This window comes from Ambystoma mexicanum, chromosome 11, assembly GCF_040938575.1.
Source record: "Ambystoma mexicanum isolate Mex_15411 chromosome 11, UKY_AmexF1_1, whole genome shotgun sequence".
NCBI classification, from domain to species: Eukaryota; Metazoa; Chordata; class Amphibia; order Caudata; family Ambystomatidae; genus Ambystoma; species Ambystoma mexicanum.
The window spans coordinates 356,543,727-356,570,710 of NC_090934.1; the positions used below are offsets into that span (position 1 = coordinate 356,543,727).

The following is a 26,984-nucleotide window of genomic DNA, read 5'->3' on the forward strand; positions in this document are numbered from 1 at the left end:
TCCTCCCAACTATGCTAGCGGCACCACAAGTGCCTCCACCGGCGCCCCTGGCCCTGGTGCAGCCGCTGATCCTGGCTCCCCAGCCAACTCCGCAGGTGGTTCCGTGCCTGCCTCTGCCGCCTCCTCAGCCCCAGCCTGCGGTCCCTGTGCCCCAGCCTCCGGTTCCCGCTACTCCTCCACCTCCGCAGGATCCGCCTGATCCGCAGGACACAGATGATGATGAGGAGGATCTGGACACGCCATCCTCAGCCAGGGTCTTCAACGAACATCTTGCTGGGCTGGTGGAATACCTGGGCCTCCCCGAGGTTGAGCAGCCGGCAGAGGGGGTTCTGGCTGAAGTCCTCATGCGACGCCCCGCTGCCAAAATGGGGATTCCACTGCAAACAGATGTAGTCTCCCTGGCCAAGAAGGGCTGGCTTAAGCCCCACTTGGCCCAGCCGGTCAATTGATGCCTGGATGCCAAGTACAGGCAGATGGAGGGAGATACACTCTTGCTCTCGGCCCATCCTCAACCACACCCCTCGGTGATCGCTATACTCCAAGCCTCAGTCGTCCTCGGTCTCCTCCTCTGCGGCTCTACTAGGCAAGGAGGAGAAGATCTTGGAGGCGTATGGCAAGAAACTCTATTCCAATGCGTCCCTGCATCTTCGTCAAGCCAACGCCGATGCCATGCTGGCTGCCTCTAACCAGAGGTTATGGCGGGAAATTGCGGACTTCCTCCCGGAACTCCCTATGCAGAGCCAATCACGTTTTAAGGCGGGGGTAGCAGAGGCCAAGCTGGTGGCACATGACGACCTGGAATCCACCGTGGCCCATATCGACAACTTTGGTCGTGCCGTCTGTATCACCATGGACATGAGAAGGACAGACTGCCTCCAGGCAACAAAGTTCAACCCGGACGTTCAGGAATGCATATCAGATCTACCGTTCGAGGGGGGGGGGGTGGTGACCTTTTCCACTCCACCACGGACAAAGAGCTGGACAAGAAGAAAAAAAGCTCATAAACAGCCAAGTCTTTATCCATTTTGACAAAGACCACGCCCAAGTCGTACACCCAGTCACAGCAGGGCTAAGACGGGGGGCATTCTTATGGAGGGTTCTGCGGCTTCCAGAAACGGATATCCAGGCAGCTGGACTGCTCCCTTTCTCAGGACCAGCGCAAGCAACTAAAGGGGTGAGGGGGGGTAAGGGTTTTTTCCAGTCCCCTTCCTCCACAACCGCCTTAGAGGGAAAGGAGGCATGACCCGGCCCTTCGGGTCCACATGTCTCCAGTGGGGGACAGGCTTGCTCTCCATGCACATTTTTGGCGCCAGAATTTCGTGGACCCCTGGATCCTCTCTGTAGTATCCACGGGGTACCGCCTACCTATCCCACCATCTCCTCCCCTCCAGTCCCTCAGGTTGGGACAGCAACTCTTCTGGTAGAGATCCAGTCGCTCGTAGAGACCCAGGCAGTGGAGGAAGTCCCAGCCTCCCAGCGAGGCTTGGGTTTTTACTCCAGGATTTTTGCCATTCAGAAGAAGCAGCAGGCGGGCCTGAGAGTTGTGCTGGACCTTTCCATCAACCTCTCCTTAACCTTTCAGAAATTCAAGATGGTTATGCCAGCTTTTATAGCGGAGACATTGTGCAGGGGAGACTGGATGTGCTCCCTGGATCTGAAGGACACGTACCTACACGTCCCAATCTGGCAGCCCCATCGTTCTTTCCTACGGTTCAGAATCATGGGCTACCATTTTCAATACAAGGTCCTTCCTTTTGCCCTCAGTTCGGCCCCAGGGTCTTTACCAGGATCATGAATATGGTGGCTGCCCTCCACAGGGCTTGGGGCCTCCACATCTACCCATACCTCGACAACTGGCTCGTCGGGGCTACATCTCTGGAAGCGGTTCACCACTCTTCCCGAGCCCTTTTGAACACACTGCACAATCTGGGCGTCTTGCTCAATCTCAAGAAGTTGCATCTGCAGCCCACACAGACTGACATTCTTGGGCCTCATCTGGGACACGTGCTCCGGAAAGGTATTTCCGTCGGAGGACAAGATGTCGGCCATCAAGAGGGCCCCCACCCACTTCCTCAGCAGAGAGGTGACCTTGGCATGGTGGTAACAGCATCTCCTCGGTCCCTTGGCGGCGGTTCTATTAGCCATCCCACACACGAGACTAAGGATGAGGAGGATTGAGCTGCACTTTGTGGCCTCATGGAACCAGGAGCAGGGCTCTCAATCCGATATGATCAACATTCCTCCATCTCACCACCCGGACCCAACATTGTGGTCCAGGGACTGCAACCTATGGACGGGCAAGCCCTTTCCGCCCACCCCGCAGGCCGCCATCACTACAGACTCCTCGCTCGAGGGCTGGGGAGCCACCCTGGACGACCTCTTGGTCTACGGCACCTGGACTCGACAGGATCAGGAATACCACATCAATTGTTTAGAGCTGAACGCCATCTGGCTAGCGCTCAAATCATTCCTACCACTTCTCAGGGGCAAGGTTGTCCTCCTCCAGACAGACAACTCGACCAGCATGTACTACATCAAAATGCAGGGAGGCACCAGATCCCCCTCCTCTGTGCAGACTGGCAATCAGCATGTGGGAGTGGGCCCTGGAAAACGACATCTGCCTCACAGCAATCCACCTCCCGGGGGAATCCAACCTGGAGGCGGACAGGTTCAGCAGGTTGGGAGCGGACAGTTTACGAATGGCAGCTAAACTACCTCGTTATTGAGGAGATCTTCAACAGGTGGGGTCATCCCCTGGTGGATCTCTTTGCCACCTGGCACAACAAGAACTGCCCTCAGTTCGCCTCCTGGCAGGGACAGGTCCCCGGCTCCGTGGCCGACACATTTTGGCTTCAGTGGAGCGGCATAAGGGCTTGCACCTTTCTGCTCACACCGCTAATTCAGAGTGATTTGCAAAATCAAGGAGTCTCGCCAACTCAACATCATTCTGATAGCTCCATTCACTCTGCAGCACAGAAGCTAGCCCTCACAGCGTGGTACCGGAGCAGGTAGCGCTGCAGCACCTCAGCCTCTCCCAGGCTAATCTGGAAATCGTACAAGGCGCAAGGAGCAAGGTTACCAAGGCCCAGTATAAAAGTAAATGGACCAGATTCTGCCACTGAGCAGACTCTAAGGAAATGGACCCCCTGGCCTTGGATGACATGCTCTCCTTCTCGCGCACCTCGCCCACTCTGGTGTGCAGGTGGGCACCTGCCATACATACCTCACAGCCATCGGAGCTTACAGGGACTCTGAGGAAGGGACCTTCTCCTCCAATCCTATCGTCAAGAAACATTTGACAGGGCTTGCAAGGCTCTACCTGCCTGTCAACAGGCCACACCCTGTGTGGGACCTCAACATTGTCTTGGGTGCCCTGGCGCACAAACCATTTGAGCCAATGGTGTCCGCGGACATCAGGCTAGTCACGATCAAGACGGCCTTACTAGTCGGCCTCCTTTTGGCTCGTAGAGTCAGCGAAATCCAGGCGCTGGTCACCTCGGAACCATATATTACCTTTCACAGGGACAAAGTAGTACTGCGGACACACCCAGTATTTCTGCCCAAGGTGCCATCTGCTTTCTACTTGAACAAGGAAATAGTCCTTCCTACATTCCTTGCTGATTCTAAGGACGAAGCACAGAGAGTGCTGCACTGCCTGGATGTCAGGCGTGCCTTGAAATTCTACTTGGACAGGACCAAGGGCTTCCGCAAATCAGATGCCCGGTTTCACTTTCGGAGGCGCAAAACCTGGCTATGAGGCCTCCATATCCGGCTGGATGCTCTCATCCATCAAGGAAGCATACGAGGGCCAGCAAAAGCTGCTTCCGGCCAACATGCACGCCCACCCAGTCTGTCAGTCTAGAAAAATGGATACCTCTACTGTGTGACTGCAAACGTATTTTGATGGCCATGGGCCAACCGTCTCATGCACGATATGGCAGAATATAGGTTTCCGAGTTTGCCAATGAACGGCCATTTTGATGTAACAAGAATCGCCATTTTGTTTTCTAACCATTGCTTTCTGTTCTTATTGCTTCGCAGTACATTTTCTGCTTACACTGCTCGACTGTAAAACATTGTTGTCTGCAAGTAAAAGGACAAGCCCGCAGGGCCCCGAGGATAACAAGAGCTCGTTGAAAGACAACGTAGGCAGCGCCAGGAAGAATGCCCGATTCCCTCCCGAATGTAGCCTTGAAGCAGAGCTGCAGGGCATTTAATCATTTCGCAACTGCCAGCCAGTCTCGTTATATGGTAGAATATGTTAGAATAAAGCAGCTAAAGGCTTGAATTATGCTCTTCTTACGGCCCCCCTTTGCTGAGCCCCGTTAGAGCGTGTCGGCTCCCAGGACACACATAGCACCTCATAGATAGCAAGGTCTGGAATGCAACTCCCCCCCCCACTACCCCGTAGTGTTTCCAAGAACAGAAGCGCTGTGTTCTGTTCAACAACTGAAAGATGCCTCCGCGCACACAAATTGCAAATTGTTACTAGAATAGATGTTTGAAGGTGTCATAGTTGTCGAAAATGTCCATCACACCAAGTTCAAAGAAACCCAATAAAGGGGGGTGTTAAACATGTCATAGTTGATTGTTTGATATGCATTTTGTATATATGTAACTGATGTACGTAATTCACTCTCTTGCATCCCTCGACGTCTAGAGATGCACGTCACGGGGTGTGAGACCGAGTTGGCCAACTGAGACTTTTGCTTTGCAATAAACCCTAGCTTTGGGAATACAACCTCGTGTCTGGCGTATCTATCGTGTGGTGACTCGCCTTGTTTCCATAGACGTAAGGGACCCTTAGGGGCCCCTTTCAAGTCAGGGCCAAGGAACCGGCCATCGAATTCTAGCACCATGTCCTTTGGCAAGTCATAAGCAGGGCGGTCACTTGGGCCACTCCCTCAGCTTTCTGCAAGCATTACTGTTTGGATGCCGGCTCTAAATCTGATGCGGCTTTTGGATAGGCGGTTCTCAGGAACCTGTTTGCTTAAGGAGGATCTCCTCTCCACCCTGGGAATACATTCAGTTATAATCACCCATGCATTATGGAGGAACGGGTACGGGACATAAGAGTAATTATAAGTTACTCACCGTCCCCTTTCCACCATACATCCCACCATCCTCCCCCCTAATAATACTGGTGTCATTAGGCAATGTTAAATCTATTGTTGATGCGTCAATGGGGACTGAGGTGTTGCGCTGGAAGGTGTAGTAGGGCAGTGCATGCTCCCTGGGCGCCTCTAAATTTAAAGGGGGGGGGGAGAAAATTTTTTCTGGTGAAAAAGGTTCAGTCTCCCGTCCCTTAGAAGGGACGCCCATGCAGTATGGAGGAAAGGGGACGAAGAGTACGTTAGTCACTACAGTGAGTAACTTATAATTTCCCTACCCCTCATTTCCTTTTTTGCCCTTTCATGCATGCTTAACGTGTTGCCTCCTTATAGACACAGAAATGGGACATTGTTAAATTGTGTAGCCTGCACATCAAATTTATTTTCTCCTGTACAGTGTTCAAGATTTCCGCTGCATGTGTGAATAGATTATGAATGGGGCTATTAAAGAAATTCCTATTTTATTAATTGTAATAAAAAGGGATTGAAAAACGTAAACATTATGCTGCAGTGTCTTGTTTTATAAAGCGGTCTAGAATTGTAAGGATCAATTACCTAGTGTTTTTGCAATAATATGCACTAATTGTAATACATTTTACAGCTGGAAGCGTCAACACGGATACCATCTCAACTTCGGCAGTTTTAAATACTACAGCGCCAACAGTTGCCACTGTATCGCACCAGGTAAATGTGAAAATAGTCAAATTCGACAGAATATCAATGATTGTGTAATTGTACTAGATATCACCTAAGGAAGGTACAATGTTGTTAAACAGAGGCGAGTTTCACCCGAGCAGAGAAAATGAGGATTATTGCAAAAAGCAAAAACAGTTTGATTAGAAATAGTATTAAATGGTTACAACCAATTAATTGTACAGCTTTCTGTTTATAAGGATCTGCGAGACAAGTGACTCAGTTTCATAGAGGTATGATTGTAGAAACTTGAAACCTACCTTTGAACACACAATATTGCCAGAGAGAACTATTTTTATAGAGGCAAAGGAACAGTCTGCTACCTTTACCAATCATCTGTCCAGAATAATCATTGCTGTGATTAATGCAATGAAATACTTCACATTCCCTAGAAATGTGTACTAGAAAATACAATAAATGGGTATGAACCATTATGTGCTCTTTTACCATTATACTTAACAAAATGTTTCACCAGAAAAGCAGGAAAATGCTAAAAATATCATATTTTTTATTTTTGGAAAAATTGCATATATATTTTTTCCTTAACAGTCAGGCATGCAATTCAGGATGGTCCAAACACATTTAATGTAAATCTTATGACCACCTCATTATTTCCATCACAAGTGGTAGTAAAGATCAAAAGACTCTTTTTTTAAAAAAAAAAAAAAGGAAAAATGAGGAAGCACACCGAAACAGACCACAATTAAATCAGTATAATTATAAAAAGAGATGATGGCACACATTAACATTCATGTTGACATAAAATATAACATATGTTGAATGTAAACCATGTTATGCATTTATTTTATAATGTCCAAGTAGTGCACGTTAGGATTTAAGTTTTGGTTGATGTATGTGTCCCTCTTCAAATGTTATTAATATGTCTTTAGATCTTCACTAAAACATGTAGTGGGAATAGCAAGGTGGTCATTAGACATGGTTTAAATGTATCTGCACCATATGTATGTATGTGAATGATTGTAAAAGACATTTTCCAAAAATATTTAAACATCATTTTTCGGACTGATTTTCTTTTTCGTGAATTGTTTTGTAAGTCTAATGGTAATTGACCACATGATATTTCCTGAGTATGTCCTAGTCCACATATCTAGAGAATGTAGCAGATATCAACTAATTACCATTAAATTCATGAAATTCATGAAAAAAAATACAGAATGAAAAATGACCAAATTGTTTTTGGTTGAATTTTTTTTTATAATGTGGGGTGGGGAAGGGGGGGTCCTTGTGCATTTCCCCCCCCCACACAACCTCTTCCCCCTAGCTTCACTTTTTCCCTTACCACACCCCACATCTATATATTACAAATTGACAAAAGTATCTAACAAATTTGACCAAATACATTTGGTAATTTCTTATTGGGTATTTTTGGATTCAATTATTTCTGCGGATCCCGAAATCAACTGCTATATCTATATATATATATATATATATATATATATATATATATATATATCTATATATATATCTATATATATATATATATATATATATATGTGTGTGTGTATTTATTCAAGGAAAAAACCCTTCGTTGAAGTATAGTTAAGGTGAGTTAACTTAGCACACCAAAAACCTTGAAATTCAGCGCATTGGGAAACTTAGGACCGGCTTAACTCTGCACATTCTCGTTGATCCACACCCATAATACCATTTTGTACGGTATTGTAAATTTATTTTATTTGTTTGCTTGTTAGACACTTATACAGCAAATAATATACAGTTTCAAAGTACCCACAGGGCAAGGGGAGGGGAACAAGGGAGTGAAATACAAAATACACAATATTTAATAAGAACAGTAAGGAAAACAGATGAAGGGACAAACCCACTATGCCTTTTGAGTATTCAGAACCTGCAAGTGCCGCAAGGAAGAGGGTAGAGGGGGTAAGTGCTGGGCAGTCCGAGCTCATGGGTGAGCATGGCCAGGAGCCATGTTAGGAGTAAGTGCAAACCTCCAGTGCGGAAGGAGTGCCCAGGCAAGTGCTGAGGGTAGACAGGAGCTGGCCCGATTGGGTGTGGGAGGTCAGCGGCCCCAGACACCAATCACAGCAACTGTGGGATTAGCAGAGGAGGGAATAAGAGAAGGAGGTGGTAACCAGGAGAGTCTTGAGGAGCTTCTGGAATTTAAGAAAGTCCTGCTCAAAGCTCAGAGTTTGGGGGAGGCTGTTCTAAAGGAGGGAGCCAGCTGAGAAAAAAAATCAACCACCTACCCTCTGTTTTTACGAAACACTTTACACACAGAGTTGGTGCCGAAGGAACCTAGTGGTTTAGAGGGAGAATATTTAGTAAGATAAAGTCAAAGATAGTTTGGTCCCCGGGCCCAGACCGCCTTGTGAGTGATGCAGAGGGATTTGAATTTAACCAGTGCAGCAACCGGGAGCCAGTTAAGACTTTTTAGGGCAGGAGAGATGCAGTCCCCGGGCTTAATGCCAACAATGGGTCTTGCTGCCCTATTCTGGATTAGCAGGAGGAATCACAGTCTGGAAGAAGATTGATTTAGGAGGAGGCTATTGCACTAGTCAAGCCTAGAGAGAAACATGGCTCGGGTAACATTGAGCCTCTGGGGCAAGATGAGAAAGGGGAGAATTCCTTTGAGAAAGAAGAACTGACATTTGGACTTCTTGGCAATGTCAAGATTGTGAGGGAGGAAGGAGAGGGAGGAGTCAAAGATGACTCCAGGGTTTCTGGCTTCAGAAGAAGGAGCAAGGGGCGGGGGGAGAGCCCAAATAGAGTGGCCAGAGTGAAGGGAAGGAGGAGGGAGCCGGGGTCCCGATGGGAAGGATGTCCGTTTTTTTTTTATCAACTTTAAGTTTTGGAGCATTAGACATGTATGCATCAGTGAACAATTAAAACAGATATGTATTGCTTTATACATGTCGGTTCTTCTTTACCTCCTTATGGGGTTTCAGTACTGTTCAGTGTCAATGCTCATATATAATAACCATGTGAAAATAAATGTCAAACACCCCCCAACCCCCCAGCCTCTTTTAAACTTATAGGTGAAGAAGTGTTCTGTTCTGTCTTCAAACTTCGGCAAGGTGGATCATTTCCATCTTGGTCCTTGGATTCATCAGATGACCGTTATTGCACGGAGTAGTCTGGGTTTAAAGTACATCTGCTCTTTGTCATCTGTGAATTTGTGTAGTGGTAGCCAAATGTTCAGGTATTTTGAATAAGAGCCGTGAGCTGTTGCTGTCACCTTTTCCATAGCCATTGCCCCCACAGCTGTACCCACCACATGGCCACTATTGGCCCATCTTTGGTCTTCCACGCTTGTGCAATTGTGATTCTGGCTGCGCTCAACATATGTGTAATTAGAGTGGCTGTCGGCCCGAGTTTGCAGAGCATCCCTCTACTGGTTCCCCCAAGAGCACCACTAGCAGATCGGAGGGGAGCTCCACACCGGTTATTTCTTCAATGTGACTTAAGATCTCTTTCCAGTAGGTTTTTGCTAGTGGACAGGACCACCACATGTGAACAAGGTTCCCAGGTTGTCTGCAATTCCTCCAGCACGTAGTATTCTGGGTTAATGGCGTGCATGCATGTAGGCGTCATATACCACCGAAGACAGTTTGTATGCTGCCTCCTTAATCAAGGTACATTTAGAACTCTTGGCGGCCCTGTGCAGCCCCATGTGTCTCCATTGATTGGTCTCCCCAAATCGGCCTCCCACTTCTGCATATAAGTAAGATTCTCCTCAGGATCCCATTCCCCCCACTAGGCGGTATAGTCTAGTTATTCCCTTGTCTAGTTGGCCTACTTGTATTGTTAGTTCCACTCTTGTAGGGTTTTTGATTGCCCCCTCTTTCACCTTTGTGTTTGAGACCCAATGTCTGAGTTGAGCATAATGGTAACGTTCATGCTCCGGTATGTTAAACTTAGTTTTATATTCCTCAAAAGAGAGGGGCGTCCCATCTACATAAAGATCTTTTAGGGTCATGTTGTTTTCCCTGCACCCCAGTTTGTCCAGAAGTTAGCATGTGTTCCAGGTGAAAATTCTGGATTATAAGGTATTGGCATAAAAGTTGCACCCCCCCCCCCCCCCCCCTTGATCTTCTTGTTTCTCAAGATCTTGTCCCAATACCACAGCGTAGTTCTAGTAGATTCCAATAGCTGGCCCCCTTTTTCCCTATGTCGTGTAGCGAAGAAGCAAAGATTCCCCAGGGGTATTTTGGTCACCAAACTTTCAAGAATTACCCATTGATTTGGAGTTTCCCCAGCTGTCCATTGCAGCATAGGGGCTATCTGTGCTGCCCATAATTACCTACGAAAATCCGGGACTCCCAGACCCCCAGGACCTGTGGTCTGAATAGTACTCTTTTGGGGACTGTTTTTTCCCCTTCCAGATAAAATTCATCACTTCTTTCTGCAATGTTTGGATGGCTGGGTTTGGGATTCTTATTGGAAGGGCACCCACTACATATAGGAATTTAGGGAGCAGGGTCATTTTAACCGTAGTAATGTGTGCCAGCCAAGACAGTTCCTGCAATTGCCAACGTTTTAGTTCTTTTGCTAGTGATTTCAGGAGGTCCGGGATGTTAGCTCTGTAGAACCTATCATATTTGGGGGTCAGTTGTACTCCGAGGTATTTTACTGCCTTATGCTCCCACTTCAGGGGTAATTGGTTCTCCCAAATCGGGATTTGCTCCGGTTTTTCTGTAATGTTGAGAGCTTTGGATTTGGGATCATTAATGTGGAATCCCGAGACCCTAGGGAATCACCCAATAATTGTATGGCTGCTGGTAGAGAATTTGCGGTATCTTTTAGGATTAATAGAATGTCATCCACATAGAGCGCAACTTTCTGCAAGCCTGCAGTGCCTCCTTCACCCCTTGGATTGCCTCTCTGAATGGGGATACTCCCTGTGAGCTTTCCATTAACCGTTAGCCTAGTGGATGGACTTGCAAAATTGGCCATTACCATGCGTGTGAATATTGGACCGCACCAGAATCTTTCAAGGGTTAAGCGTAAGAAGCCCAATGTAAACTATCAAAAGCTCTGGAGGCATCCAGAGCTGCTACCGAGAATTTCTGGCCCATCCTTCGTCCCCAGTCTATCTTACCTATGGTTCTACGAATATTGTCTTGTGTGCCGCCCCTTCACAAAAACCTGCTTGATAGGAGTGGATTATTTTGGGAAGTATCAGTGCTAGTCTCCGGGCCAGTACCATGGAGTAAAGTTTTGCATTTCCATTTAGTAAAGAGATCGGACGATGGCTTACACAGTCCAGTGGATCCCCATCTGGCTTCAACAATAATATTGTGGTTGCTGGACCCATGTCCCCAGATGTACGTCCCTTATCTCTAATGAAGTTAAATAGACAGGCTAGGGGGCCTGTTAAAATGGTTCTAAAAGTGTTATAGTATGCATTACTTAGCCCATCTGGGTCCGGAGTTTTATGTCCTTTTAGTGCTCCCATAGCCTCCGCTACTTCCACTTCTGTTATGGGGCCCTCTAGTCGTTGCCTATCTAGTTCATTAATTTGTGGTAGATTTATCTGATTTAGAAACGTAATCTGCTCCTCCCTATCAATGTCTTACCTTTTTAGATTATTGGTATAGAATGAGATCAGCACCTCCTCTATCTCTTTCTCTCCCCTCATTACTTCCCCTTTGTCATTACGGAGTTGGGTTATTAGATTCCGGAGTTTCTGGTGTCTTAATTTAGCAGCAAGGAATCGATTAGCTTTGCCCCCATGTATGTAGTAAAATTGTTTTGTTTGTACTAGAAGCCGTGCTGCATCGTCTGCTAGGTGAGTTTCTAGGATCGCTCTGGCCTTTTTAAGTTCCCGCCAAGCTTTCTGTGAACCTTTGTCTTTATATACTAATTCTGCCTTTTGTATATTGGCTTCCATATTGCGTCTCACCCTCTCCCGACTTTTCATATAATTTGATGTCTGTGCTTTAAATTCACCCCGTACCACCTCTTTGCTGGCATCCCAAATAGTTCACCAGTCTATCCGCGACGTCCTATTTTCCCGGAAATATTTCTGTAGGGTTTGTTCAATGCTCATCCGGACCACTTGGGCCTTCAGTATTACCTCATTCAGTCGCCAGGGTTTGCAGGGTTATTGTGAGCAGGTTTATTCTATTTTTAGGAGTACTGGAGCGTGGTCTAAGAGGCAGTGTACCCCAATTTCTAAACTTGTGACTTGTGGGACTGTTTCGGAGATAAGTATCATATTGATACGGGAATACCCCCTGTGTACTGCTGAGTAGTGAGTGTATGTTTTCTCTTGTGGGTTAAAGAAGCACCAGGACTCTAGAAGATGTAGTTCCCATAAAATGTTGCCAGAGCTTGTCTAAATGTGTGGTTATTGTGGGTGGCTGGGAGTGTTTTATCCAATTTTGCATCCATCACCCTGTTAAAATCGCCTCCAAGGAGGATTTTCCCTATTCCCCATTGCGCAATTTTGGGTAACAAATTCAGTAGAAAGTGGTCTTGTTTCGAGTTAGGGTCTTAAATTGAAATCAAGGTCACAAGTTGGCCCATCAGTTTCCCTCCCAGCATCAGGTAACGACCCTCCGGTGTTGAGGTAGAGATTGGTGGGAGGTGCACCAGGAGTCGATGACAGATGGGGAGTCTGGGATGATGGAGGGCGCAAAAGGATCAGCAGGAAGTTTGAAAAAAAAGTGGTCATCTGCATAACACTGGAAGTTGGAGGAGATGAGGCATGCAGCCAGAGCTAGGTAGATGTTGGACCCAAGGGGGAAGGATCAAACCCTGGGGGACACCACAGGTGGAGAAGGAAGTAGGGGAGAAGGTGCCCAGGATGATTTGGGAAGAGCTGTCAGGAAGGATGTCAGCCAGTCCAGTGCCCGTTCCGAGATACCAAGGGTATCAAGGAGCCTTTGTATGAGAATGAAAGGGTTGACTGTATCAAAGGCTGATGAGAGATCTCGAAGGATGAAGACAGCTGGGGGATTTGGAGTCCAGAGATGAGAGCAGTTCCTCACAGGTGTTCAGAAGAGCAGTTTACATGCCTCTGGATGCTCAGAATCCCGATTGATGGTTGTGGGGACCGCCAACCAGTTTGGTGTGCGAGTTGAGTTGGGGCAAGTCCAGCTTCTCCGGCAGCTTCCCCAGGAAGAGGGTGATTGAAATAGGACGGTAGTTGGCAGGGCTGGTAGGGTCTGCTGAAGGCTTTTTCCGGAGTGGGCGCACAAGGGAGTGCTTGAGAGGAGGGGAAACATGCAGTGAAAAGAGTGATTGCAGAAATCACTGAGTGCGGGGGCAAGATTGCCAATGTTATCCCTGATGAGCAAGGGGAAACCTGTGTAGAAGAGACCTTCATGAAGCGGACAACTCTGGTAACTTCAGGTGTGACAGGAGGAGAAGGGGGGGTGAGGGGCCAAATGGAGGCATGAGGGTGTGGGGTGGGTTGGGAAGGGTAGCAGGGTGTTCAGGAGTGTTAGGGAGAATTCTCAAAAATGTGCCAATTCCCTTCTTCCTTAGAGACCCCCAGCTCTTTTGCTAGACTTTAGGACTCATAATTTCTAACCTGGAGAGAGATAGACCTTTTTCCCACTCTCACATGTATTTTTCTGTGATTTGGACTTGGTGGTTCTTTTGACTTTGGAGTCCGACAAACTCCAGAGGCATCACCTTTACATGGTGACACACAGCACCCTCAGTGCAGTGGCACAGGGAAGTCTTAGGTTTCCCAAAGGTTTAAATACCTTCTCTTGGTGAAACTACTGTTTCCAAGAGCAGTGAACTGAAACTTTCTAGACCAGCACACACGATCTTACCATGGGGTGCTGGAGGGGTTACTTAGTATCCCCTTTTGTCTAGTTTCTTATGTAACATTTTTGTTACCCTTTCTACAATTAATGGCTGGTGGCAGTGGTTTACTTTTTTCTAATGTTGTGGGTTTTGACCGCAGGCTGCGTTCGCAGCCACAGTAAGGCACCCATGGGTGCTCATTTCCTCAAAATGGCCCAATCTTCTTTTTTCGCCAATTCTTCTTGGAAAGCTCCTTCTTGAGATTGACTCTGCACCCCAAACCAGGTTTGGTCCCTTTGTTCATTTTGTCTTTGGCGGGATTCACGAGTGAAGCCCGCTTCTGGCTCCAGTATGTCTGGCAGGAGTAGGAAATGAGGGAGGTGGCCGAAACTCCCTGTGCTTAGTCCCCTTGCTTACAGGAATGCACCCCAAAGTGATTGTCCGGCTGGCTGCCCGGCAAGGACAGCTACCCTGCTGTGTGGTTGACAGCTAGGCTGGATTGAATGGGAGAAACCTGCATAAAAGATGAGGCTTTTCGTTTGGAAGGCAGTCGACCACTGGCCGAAGGAATCCAAAGAAGAACTTGGAAGGGACGCCTGCTGCAACTCCTAAACCTTTGGTTTGCCCGGTGAAGCCCTGCTGCTGTGCTGAAGCTCCGAATTCGTTTCGACTAGAGAAGCCCTGTAAGGGCGACTTCTCCCCTTAAGTTGGTAGGACCACTCAACTCCAAAGTGGATTCGTTTGGACATCCTCTCGGAGCTGGCTGTACTTCCACTGCTGCTAGAAATGAAGTGCCAGGGAGAGGAACACCAAGTCGAGTGGATCGCTTTTAAGTCTGGCCCGAGCACCAGGAAGATCCTCCGGACTTCTCTGAAGCAGGACTGACCAAGCCTGAGCCCCCTCAACAGAGTGCTGGACCCCAGATGCGAGGAAAGTCTGAAGTGGTATCCGAGAACCGCAGTGTTGCTATTTGCTGTCAGATGCGAGGAGCTGAAACTGCGAAGTGCCGCTGAATTGAAGTTTGCACATTGCTGCCGCTGACCTTCCCATTTGCAGGGCAGGAATCCCCAGACTTCCTCCCTCTTGTCCTCACGACTGAGGCCCAGGAAGAAAAGGATCTGCCGAGCTGTACAGGAACAGAAGCCAGCTGGAACCATTTCTTCTAACCAAAGGTACTGTAAAGTCTAAGATCTTACCTCTTGTTGTGTAACCTTACTTGCTCTCAGTTGAAACCTGTCTTGGTTACCGTTGCGGAGTTGCTTACAGCTTTGCCCCTCAGAAGCCTCCCAGCTTGTGGCCCTTCAAGTAAATCTTATTTCTACAAAGTTTTCTAAAAACATGGTGCAAGACTTTTACTTACCTACAAAGAACATGTAAAGCTCCCCTAGACTTTGCTCAACTAACATTGACTGTTGTGGCTCCCTAATAGAGTCTTCTTACCCTCGACTATGTGCCTTTACCTTTCCCCCAGGAAAGGGTTAAACTTACTTGACATTGGAAGGTTTTAAAAGTACTTACCTGTTTATGAATTATTTGTTAACCTTTGTTTTATTCCCATATCTAACCTTTGCACCAAACTCAGTATTGCTCTATATCTACCAGTGATAAATCAATGTCCAGAGTGTCCTAGATATTTTAAGTCACCTGAGGGTGTAGGAAGTGTCTGTGTGCCATCCCCAATGGGTATCATCTGATTTGGAGTAACTGAGTGTGTTTTGAAGTGTATTGTAATTGTTGCATGTTTTTCTCCCTTCTGAAGAAGGCTTATATAACTGACTGTTAAATTAATAATTGTTTAATCATGAAACCTTGAGTGGAAGTGTGTGTTTGAATAACTGTCACTCTGAAACTCTCACAACCTTACTTCTTACATTGACCCCTCTTGGCAAAGTGTGTGGCTGGTGCGTTGCAGAGGGCCTGGGAAGGAGAAGGGAAGGATGGACTGTGGAACGGTTGGCTATTTCCCTTCAGATTTTGAGTTCAGCCGTGTTGTTGGATGCAGAGGAAACCCGAGCCTGTATGTGGGCTCTTTTCTTAGCACAGATGGAGAGTTTGTATTGCCTTTGGAGCAGGTGGCAGGCCAGTTTGTCAGAGGATGAACCTGAGGTATGCCACTTCCGCTTTGCCGCCCAGCACATTTGTATATGGGCCGCAAGTTTGGAGTTGTACCACGTGTTGCGCTTAGAGGCAGGTTTCAGGCGGATCCTCATGACAGGGGCAAGTATGTCAATAGTATTGGTGATGGACAGGTGGTGTTTGCTGAGAGCAGAGTCCAAGGTAGAGTCAGAGGAAGGTGAGTCGGTGGAGGGAAGGGATGAAGGTGGAAGCAAAGGCAGCAGCCGACACTAGTTTCATCTGGCGGATGTTAATGAACAAGTTTGGCAGGGCTTTGGGGGGGGGGCAGTCAGAGGGCCAAAGGGACCCAGGTGAGAGGAGCGAATGGTCCCAACATGTTCCAGGGGATCTCAACTCGCTAGCAGATGCTCTGAGCAGGGATCCCCTTCCAGAAGAACATGAGTGAACACTACACAAAGTCATAGGAGACCTCTTCTCTCAGTGGGGTTTCCCCACAACAGACCTATTTGCCACAAGCGAAAACAGGCAATGCCCAGATTTCGCATCCAGGTTCCCCCAGCCAGGCCCCAAGGGGAACGCCCTATGGATGAATTGGTGAGGGATGTTTGCCTCCGCTTTTCCACCAACCCCTCTAATGTAGAGGAGGTCCCAAATGTAGCCTGCACTCCAGTCGCCCACTTTGAAGTACCAGGAACATTCACACCGAAATATGTGATGTATGATGAACAGATAAACCAGTAGAGAGCCAGTGGGGCTCTGCCCAGTACCTATTAGAGGAATTACACCTATTGAAGTACCAATAACCAGACAACAATGGACAGTAAGGTATCCACTGAGAAAACCCTACCAGCAAATGAGACAAAATGAAGATTGCTTAAAGGGATAGTCCAGTAAAAAAAATTATTTTAAAAATAGATGGGAAGTTTTTTTTTAAAGAAGTGCTAGTATTATTTTTTTAATGTTGCCTATGTAAAATTTTGAGCTATTCAAGCTAAAAATTCCCAAAAGCAAGCACATGGGCGCATCCATTTTGTGAAATGGATGCCCGCCTGTGCTGGCTTTTGCTTTTGCGGCACCAATGAAGGAAAAGCCAGCCAGCTGTAGTAAACAAAAGCTACTGCTGGGTGGCTTTTCCTTCATTGGTGCTGTACGCGGAGGACGGGGACCGGAGACCAGAGCAGGAAAGCTGCAGCTGAATCTCGATGAGTGCTATTTATTTTAAAAAAAATAAATAAATAAATAAGCACAAGATGCTGGTTTTTTTTCTACGTTTTCCGGTCTGGAGGAGCCCGGAAAACTTAGAAATAAAACCGCAGCTTTAAAAACGTATTTATGTTTGCGGTCACTTTTGAAGCGACCGCAAACACAAATACAACGTTGTGTTTGAAAACGCTGGGGTTTTTCTTTCCATGTTTCTCAGGCTCCTCCGGCTCAGAGGAGCCTGAGAAACTCGGAAAGAAAAACCGCAGCGTTTTCAAACACAACCGCGTTGTGTTTCTGCCTGCTGTGGCTATCACTTTGGGTCTCCGGTGCTCCCCCAGGGGAGCACGGGAGACCCAAAGTGAAAGCCAAGGCTTTTTTTTTGGCAGAAACACAACGCGGTTGTGTTTGAAAACGCTGCAGTTTTTCTTTCCGAGTTTCTCAGGCTCCTCCGAGCCGGAGGAGCCTGAGAAACTTGTAAAGAAAAACCTCATGATTGGTGTTGGAGTAAGAGAACCTGCACCCCCATCCATCTCAAGGTGCAGCTATCTCGTCTTTAAATACTGAAGAGCAAACCCCGACTCTGTTGGTTGGCCGGGGGTCTCCCGGTACACCCACACCTACGCAAATTGGCAGTGTGCGACCCCATCAAACTCCCGTGCCGGTACAACCTACTCTCCCAGCACGAGGGCCTATCAGTGCATCCTCAGCCCAACTCGATGAACTTGGCAGCATGGCATCTGAAGTCATAGATTTCGAACATCTAAATTTACCCCGGAGATGTATGGATATCTTGAAAGAGTCAAAACCTAACACAAGGCACTGTTACTATGACAAATGGAAACTATTAGTTATTTGGTGCCAAAATAAACAAATCAACCCAGTTGATTGTACGCCTTCTAATGTCGTCACCTATATGCTCCACCTATTGGATACAGGGTTAGTGTTTAACTCACTTAAAGTGCACCTGGCAGTTTGATCAGCCTACACCACTTCCTATAACAAAATATCATGGTGGAAAGTGCCCGTTGTCAAAGTATTTATGGAAGGGGTAAAGAGACTCCACACTACAATTTCTAACCCACCACCAGGTTGGGACCTTAAGGTGGTACTTGCTAAGCTCATGGGACCCCCCTTTGAGCCCATGCACAAATCTAGTCTCAAACACTTGACGTATAAAACTGCCTTCTTAGTAGCCATCACATCCATAAGAAGGGACAGTGAAATTCAAGCTCTGTCAGTGCAGGATCCTTTCTTTACTGTTCATAAGGATAAACTGGTTTTACGCACTCACCCTAGGTTCTCACCTAAGTCCATTTCCAAATTCCATGTTAACCAGTCTATTGAGCTACCGGCCTTCTTCCAGGGACCCAAAAGCTCTGCTGAGGTGAAACTCCACACACTAGATGCGAGGAGGGCGGTCCTCTACTACGTAGACAAAACCAGGCCGCTAAGAAAGATAGATCAACTGTTTGTTTCCATAGCTACAGGCAGAGAGGAAATTGCATCTCTAAAAATGCCATCTCTAGGTGGATAGTCAGATGTATCCAACTGTGCTATTCCCTTTCAGATAAAACACTGCCTTTTACGCCGAGGGCCCACTCTACAAGAGGTACTGCAGCCACTCTGGCTTTCATTGCAAATGTACCCCTTGACACCTTTTGCAAAGCATCTACATGGAGCTCTAGTCACACCTTTACTCAGCGCTACTGCATCGACACTCATTCCAAGACAGATACTCAAGTGGGACAAGCGGCTCTAAGACATTTGTTCGCTCATGACCCTTCCCACATCCTTCTAACACTGCTCACTAATCTATGCACAGCATGTGATCTAAGCAGTATCCAGTTAAAATTTCCAATGAACAATTTTGAATGCATTTTTGTCGAGAAAAAAAAGTTGGGGAAAAAAATGTTGGAAAAAAAATGTTGAATATATTTTTTTTTTTGGGGGGTTTAGTTAGTAAAAAAAAGGGTCAATTAAAAAAAAACAGGTGGTTGGGGGGAACCCCCCCGCCCCGGCCCCAATTAAAAAAAAAAATAATTAAAAAATGACATTTTTTTCCAGCATTTTTCATTCGAGAAAAATGCATTCGAAATTGTGACATTTGAAAATGTCACTATAAACTGATCTAAGCAGATTCCACTAGCCTCAGAAGGGATACATTACTCACCGTAATCGTATTTCTGATGCTTGTATCTGCTTAGATTCACATGCGCCCGCCCTTCCTCCCCTCTGAGAGAAGGCGCATGGATGCTTAGTCTTATCTATCTTATCTGCTTGGATACTCTGTACTCGCGCTACTCCTCATGCTACCTCATGTCAGAAAAAATACAATCTGAGGGTCTACATGTGTGAGGGATCATGGGTACAGTGGACGTCACACTAGGGATAGTATTACTGGCACGCCCTAGTTTGACGCCCCTTTTCGAGTTTCGAAAAACAAACTGTAATACTCTGCAGCTTCCACTAGATGTCGCCTATGCACAACAAGGGAATCTAAGCAGATACAAGCATCAGAAATACGATTACGGTGATTTTACAGACATCCTAAAGAAGGGTGCTCCTAAATAAACAGTACTTACTACCTTTCGATTCAGCACTAAGGTAGACCCTTTTGGAGCTCTGCAAGAAACCAAGTAATACTACGGCAGTCAACAAGGAGTTAGTAAAAAAAAAAAGTATAAGCCATTTTCAGTGGACTCAGCATTTCTGTCAAGGCACCCTACCTCAGAATGTTTGGTAGTGCAGGCTGCTACTTCATGTCCAATGCTTTGGCCTATCCTTCCATTCCCCCAGATAATGGTGATCAGCAATATGATGCCCTAGCTAACAGTTATTTCAGCTGGGAGCTGTTAAGGCATCATGCACTTTACTCAAATATTCATAAACTCTTTTGAATGTGGTGGCACCGGTATCTGATAACATCCCAGAAGGGGAAATGAGAGAGGAACATTTCAGCCTTATCAGTGATGAGAAGGAGCCCTCATGCCAATCCCTTCAGTCATGTTTAGATGCTTTGGACAAAGTAAGCATATGCACTAGATTCAGCGTAGTCGTCAGGTGCTTTGCGCAGCTGTGTTAACAGGGACGTCATTTAGGGGTAGCTCTGTGGTCTCCCTTGCAACCTTTACCTCTGTGGTCTCCCTTGTGACTCTTTACTTCTGGAGTGGCTGGCTTTCTTGTTCAGGACCCTTAAAAAAGAGTAGAAAAATAAGAAGTCTAACACTTTCAGCACTGACCCTATATGAGAAAGAATAGGAATACGAAATAATGTGTCTTTCTGGAATTCTATACAGTAATTGCCAGACTCATTAAAGGTTTATTTCAAGCACACTTCAGGGGGTGAGTGACTGATTTAGTCTGTTCTTAAGCACCTCAACTCAGCCTTTTTTTCCTTCTGAGGTCGATAAATGAGTACCAACACAGGTTGGGTGATATTGGGTATATATTCTTTCTATATAAAGCACTTAAGAGTAAGTGCTATATAATATCACTTCATTATCAGTTGGTCATGGACGTCTGCTTGCATTCACAGTAATTTGGTAATATGGGCCTAAACACACTGATCGTAATGATGGCGATCCATTCTTGTGTGAAATGTACATCACATTATAGTGATATCGTAACCATATTTTTTATAGTGTACAATCCTATGTGATGCCACTTCCTGTTTTATGAACGGGTGAAAGGTGGTGTTCCATCGCTTCCAACGATATTACTTCAGGGTGGGGTCAAATGACATCACTTCCTGTGATGTCATTGGGGGGGGAGGTCAAGGGTTGTGTGATGTCACTTCCGCTACCCCAGGCATTTTGGTGAAATGACGTCCCTGTGTGCTAATCTGATTTTGCTCTTAATGTCCATGCAAGACTCTTATATATAGTTTGATGGGTCGAATTTGTTTGGTCCTAAAGTGAACGATTGCTTGGAACAGTTACAGGCTTCCAAAGCTGCAGCTAAATCTTTAGGGGCAGCAATCCATTAATAACAGCAACTGCCATCACAAAGTTGGAGGAGCCGGTTCTTACGACGTGCACAAAGAGGTCAAGGAGGAAACCCTGCTCAGGTAATGGCCTCCCCCTTGCCCTCGGCCACAAAACCTCTCTGAACGCTTTGCTCACAACCCCCTGTGGAAGGCAGATTGGCCAAGCATCTGCAAGAATGGTACTCAATTACTTCAGAAGCATGGGCATTGCAGACAACATCCCAAGGGTACTGCCTTCCATTTCTGAAGATTCCTCCAGAATGTCCCCCGAATTAACATTCTTTTTGGGCTCCAGACTGCTCCTCTTACAAGAGATTCTCTTCCTGTTGGTGAAAGGTGCAGCGGAAAAGGTACCTGCTGCGGAATTGAACCAAGGTTGGTATTCCACCAAATTCCTGGTTCCCAATAAAGACTGGGGACTGTGACCCATTTTGGACCTGAGGCGCTTGAATAAATTACCCAGGAAGGGCAAATTCAAGATGATCACTTTTTTGTAGGTACTCTAGGCCCTTCAGCACAGGATGGTGTCATTCAATCTTCCGGATGCTTACTTTTATGTGCCTATACATACCAAGCATGGAAAGAACCTGACATTCGTCATTGGCAGTACTGACTATCAATTTTGAATGCTTCCTTTCAGGCTTAACTCTGTCCTGAGGGTGTTCATCCAGTTGATGGCAGTGGTGGCAGCACTGTAAGGAGAGGAGGGATTCACATCTTACCCTAACTGGACGACTGGCCGATCAGGGTTCGTTTTCCGGAACAGGCTCTGGATCATCTCAGCAGCACCTGCCACTTCCTCCACAAACTGGGCTTTTACCTCAACTTGGGTTTGCGTGCTGTAGCCGAAGAGCCGTAGTAAAAGCATGTTTTACAGTATCAAATGTAGTCTGCACTTCTTTAGACGGTTCAAACGGAATGGAGACTCGCATGTTAATCTAGGCAAAGGGGATGTCTCCGGATGAAAAGGAATGATTAAGCAGTCTATAAATTTGGCGAATCTTAAGTAGAAGTGAAGCGCCTCCTTCTTGATTGTCAAGGCCTTTTGAGGACTGCTTTTTCCTTGGTGTTGGTCATTGAATCCTGAAAGGGGGAGGGTAAAAGTTGAAGGCCAGAAACCCAACTTAGGAGGCATGAAAAAGGCACTTTTCCAGCTTGGCATTTGGCATTGCTCATGCTGCTAAGTGGAATAAATACATTAAGGTGACGAATAGACAAATAAGGCTGGAATTGCACAGTCCGACAAGGTATTCCCAAATTTTCATAACGTCTGTACTTGGTATAGAAAGGGGTCTTACAATCAACCCTTTCCCTTATGCAAATCAAATGAGATGCCCCACTGAGATCCAATTTAGTAAACAGAACGGCTGTTTGTAGCTGATACAGCAGACCGGAAATTAGGGCAAGGGGTATTGGTACTTTATCATGCAGTCCTTGAGGGCTCTATGGTCAATCCAGGGCTGCATGTCCCTCTCCCTCTTTGGAATGAAGAAGAGTGGCAAGGCGACAACTAATTTGTTCTGCCGGATGAAACCCCTTTGTAATGCTTTTAGTAAGATATACTTTAAGAACTTTATTTGCCTGTAATGTCAAGGAGTATACTCTTCCACAAGGACTATGAGCCCCTTCTGTTAGTTATGGGACATAACTTTGGCATGGAGTGTTAGGGAGAATTCTCTGTAAAGGCTAATTTCCCAAACCTAATGAGTCCCCCAGCAGCTTTGCTGGATTTTTGGGGTTTATTTTTCTCCTGCTAAGAGTGAGACGCTTTTACTCCCACTCTTAGACATGATTTGAGGTGTTACTTTGTCTTTCCATGTGTTTTATGGGGTGTGGGGTCTTTTACTCCATAGGGTCTCATGTGTTTTTGATGTGGGTTACACAGCACCCTCCGTGCCGTAACCCAAGGGTGTCTTATCGACCCCCCAACATAGATTCCATACCCTGGGACTGACTACTGTCTCCCAGGGCATGTAAAGCCACCATTGGCTTTACTAGTCCCAAATTATGAACAGAAACCAGTACAAACCATCATATTGTGGACGTACTGGTCGGGGCAATTCGATTGCCCCGGGGTCTGTTCGAGGGGGTACGTCTCCATCCCCCCTGTTCGAGTTTTGGCTGATGGCAGTGGATACTACTTTTTATATTCGACCGCAAATATATCTCTGTGGGATTTTCCCATTGTTGGAGGCTGCCAACTTTAATTATTTAATTCTTATAGCCTCGAACATACCGCCGGTTTATTTCTTTAATATTAATTCACCGGTTGGTATTTTTTGACAGAACTCTATTCTAAAATGGCGTTTGTGTTCTCTTCTGTGACTCCAACCCAAGTCGAGCCCTTTGTTCCACTTTTTGGCGGGCTTCTCCACAAAAGCCTCCAAAAGTGGTTCCACTCTGTCTGGGTATCACAGGGAGTGTGGAAGGGGGTTTAGGCACCCTGTACTGAGTTGCCTTGGCAACTCAAGTCGCACTCTCGTGTGATTGGCCCAAGCTAGGCTGAATGAATGGGGGTTTGCTGCATACAAGCAGGGCTTTGGGGACTGGAACTTCAGAAGTTGCCACAGGGCCTAAGAATCCGAGGAGGGAGAAGCTGAGCCGACCTGCAACGACGGCACCACCGGTGGAGCCCTGCTGAACCGTCTTACCACTTTTCCCAACGACAGAGGAGATCTCCAGTCCGGAGAGTCTTCTTCCTTTGACTGGTGGGGATAACCAGTTTTGCCTTCTTTTCACCTTCCTGGAGTATCTCGTGGCTGCCTTGCCCGTGCCAAGCACCCCGGCAACCGGAATACCACGGTTTACCACTACCGCGAAGAGCAGGGTAGTACCTTTTAACCGAAGAACTCTGCGGCTGGTTTCTTCCCTGGCAGTGCAACGACCTTCATCTTTCCTCCATGGCGAGACCTCCTCTTCCTCTGGACGAAACACAGACTTGCACCTGCTGCCAGGAACAACTGCCCCCGCTGGAGCTTCCTTCACACTTAAGGTACTGTGTCCCGCCTGGCTTCCCTTGCGACAGATCGTTCGGGTGACAGTAAAGCCTCGACCTTCTAACCTGGGCTGGCCTGGGACAATCTAGCTAACTTTTCCTGACTGTACTTTCATCCTTTTTGTGCGAACTATCTACAAGACTCTTGTGGCATAACCCCACTGTGTGAACCTGGACTCCTTCTGCTTGCTCTCTCCAAGAGTGGGCCTTGCAATTGACCTCCTTGCTCTCCAGTAGAACTCTGCCTATTCGGCCTTACTGTGTTTCTTTAAAAAGGATTGAAATTTGTGTGCTTCCATAACTTTGCCTTTTCCCCTCCCTTTTTAATAACTTATTAGAGTGCCATCTTAGGTTAAGCGCTCACCTCTGTCTGAAAATAAGTGGTGTTTCTCACTAAGACTTGTCTAATAAGTAATTAGGGTTGTATATATATAATAGTGATGGTGTGTTGAATTTACTTACCTCTTTGTGCTAGTGTAATTTACAAGTGTGCCTTTAAAATAAATCATTATATACTTTTACACCAAAGCTCTGGTGAGTGTTTGCTTGTGATACTGTATCTCTGTACCTATTGTGTATACTCTATATACTGCCTAACTCTTCTTGAGGGAAGTCTGACTGCTCAGCCACAGCTACCAAGTGAATCTGTGTGGTACAGACTGCTACCAAGTGGATTTACTGGCAAACACCTGTAGTCTTAAGTGTTTTGCAGTGGCCCCTAAGGAAACTGCACATAGTTTGTTGTAAAAGGTGTCAAAGACTCTATTCATGTCTACTAATGCATCAAAGTGCATTGTGTGTGGCTTCAAGCATCAGATGTGTCCAAGTAGCAACCTCTCTAAGTTAGTCAAGACAAATTTGACCTTTGTGGTGTAGTCAGGGAAAGTACTTGGTTTGCATAAAACTGTGATTTACACTGGTTAATAAACTGGGGCAGCAGCAGGCAGGAGTACCACAGGAGGAGTAGGCGGAGCAGTTGCTGTTCCTTTGTCCAGAAAATTCTCCTTGGGTGGTAACTGGTGAGAGTTGCTCTGTATTGCAGCTAAACATTGATTGATAGTGGCATTAGCTGCAGTCCTATCAGTCCGTAATCTAGTTCTACTAGATCAGGTGCTCCATACTGTTGACCTTGAGGATTTAGGGAGTCTGCTAAATCTGTCAGCACCCTGAGTTAAAGCAGGATTATAGCCTTTAGAGATCAACAGCTCCTTCCTCTAAACAAGACTGCTTCTGAGAGTGAAGCTAATCAGCTGCAGGGTAATTGGGCTAAAAGCCAGAAGAATGCTATCCAGATATCGTAGTGGCTGAAAAAGAAACACAGATATTCTATGTTAATCAGTAAATTGACAAAACCCCAACAGCCCCCTTAATCTCCCCTCTTGGTGTTCAAAAGAAATAGGCAATAAAAACGTTGAACCATACTCTACAAACACCAGGCAACCAGCTTGAAGCCCATACACCAGAGGAGACCGCTCTGATGGGCAGTTTTCCCAAGGACTCAAAAATGTATGCAGTGATAAAATCGCAGCAAATATTTTGCCTGAGCAAAAAATTGCAGCAAAAATGCTGTGGTTTGACCCGGTAAAGGTGTACCCGTTATACCATTTAAGGGGGTAAGGGGTGTCCCCAGCTTCCCTTAAATGGTATAATGGGTCTAGGGGTTGCGGGGGTGTCCCCCCGCATCCTTTACATGGATTGCGGAGGCAAAACCAAACCCTTTTTGCCGCAATATTTTGCGTCCACAGCCATTGTTGCCGCGATTTTAACACATGGAACCCTCAAAAAGAACAGTGTTAGGCACCCTACCCAAAAGACACGAGGGATCAACCTAACCAGAATAGGGACAGAATGTGTGTCCATATCAGGAAGTCCAGCACCGTAGTTGACCATTACGTCCACAAACCACGATAGTCCCAGAGGGAGTAATCCCACACCAGTAGCAGAAGTCTTTGGATCTACTAAGCCTGCCAGAAAAAGCCAAAATATTTGCAAAAGCGCAACACCTTGCAGAACACTTCAGCAAGTCAGGAAATACACACTTGAAGCCTGAAGTACCCACAGATAGGCTATAGGTTGCCAGAAAAAAGGTAGAACTCCTCCCAGGGGATCATAGGAATTAGGAAGGAGTTTACCAAAAATGCTCAAGCCAAATCGGTATAGTAAGAATGCCAAAGGCCATGCCAGGGTCCTGGAAAATAATTAAAGACTCATCCAGATTGCCCAAAACCAAGGGAGCACCACTGACAGTCCGGAGAAAATAAAGCACATGTCTGTTAAGTGCTGAAATACAGAAAAAACACCAAGGAAAAGGCACCTCACAGGAAAGGTTGAGTCGTCTGTTGCTTTGTGGAAGACTTATGTCATTATCACAGAGCTGGACCTCTCAGAGAAAGCCACAGTGACTTGCCCCTGATGTTGCAGCACAGACTTAAGTAATTGCTGGTGGTGACAGGGATCTGTAATCCCAAGGGCTCCGCTTTGCACCAGCCATCACGGTAAACGCAGCCTATGGAAAAGAGGGAATGGGTAGTCTTCACTTCTGTGTGCCCGTCGCCAGGTCCTGTCAGCGATGCAGAAACCTTAAATTAGCTTAGTGATATGCATTAAAGTTACCCATGTTTGTGCTGTGTATGACTTTGTATGGAGTTGTCACAGTTCCCTGGAGCTATTTTTAGTTTGTCATGCACTTTATTGGCCCTTGGAACAACCAGAAAAGCTAACTCTTGAGTGTTTCATTTACACTGTTAAGTACTACTTTCATATTTATGAGGCAATCCTTCAGCTCGATCTTTGCATGTCTTTTGACATCGCCACTGCTTCTACCAAGTTATCAAGAATTGCAACAGATAAGATACTCTCATATGGAGCATCATCAATTGCTTTTTCACTTGTTCTCTGTTTGTGCTGCTGCTTTGTGCTGGCAGTGATGGGATCAACTTGGGGATTTTGATTAGTTTGCTTTTTTGCCCACAAAGATGCATAGTTTCATAATCATTAGATAGAAATGGTGGTCCAGCGGAAAATTCATGGAGCCCCAATGCCTCATGTAAAAATAATATAAATCTACTCGAGGCATTGCTGCTTGCAAGTAGTCCAGCAAGTATTGATTCTGTTTTCTCATAACCGAATAACAGTACCATCCACCTTTATTTTCTTCTTATTGCTTAGACACAATTTTTTT

At 46.2% G+C, this 26,984-nt stretch overlaps 1 protein-coding gene across 9 annotated transcripts in view; it reads left to right on the top strand.

Annotated features, from left to right (window-relative positions):
• Positions 1 to 26,984, top strand: part of EYA3 (EYA transcriptional coactivator and phosphatase 3) — a 2,553,793-nt gene that overhangs the window by 1,109,949 nt on the left and 1,416,860 nt on the right. For all 9 annotated transcript variants that reach the window (XM_069623074.1, XM_069623072.1, XM_069623073.1 and 6 more), the window contains one exon: positions 5,713 to 5,795. In XM_069623074.1, the coding sequence (XP_069479175.1) occupies positions 5,713 to 5,795 (83 nt within the window). The remainder of the gene's footprint in view (positions 1 to 5,712; positions 5,796 to 26,984) is intronic.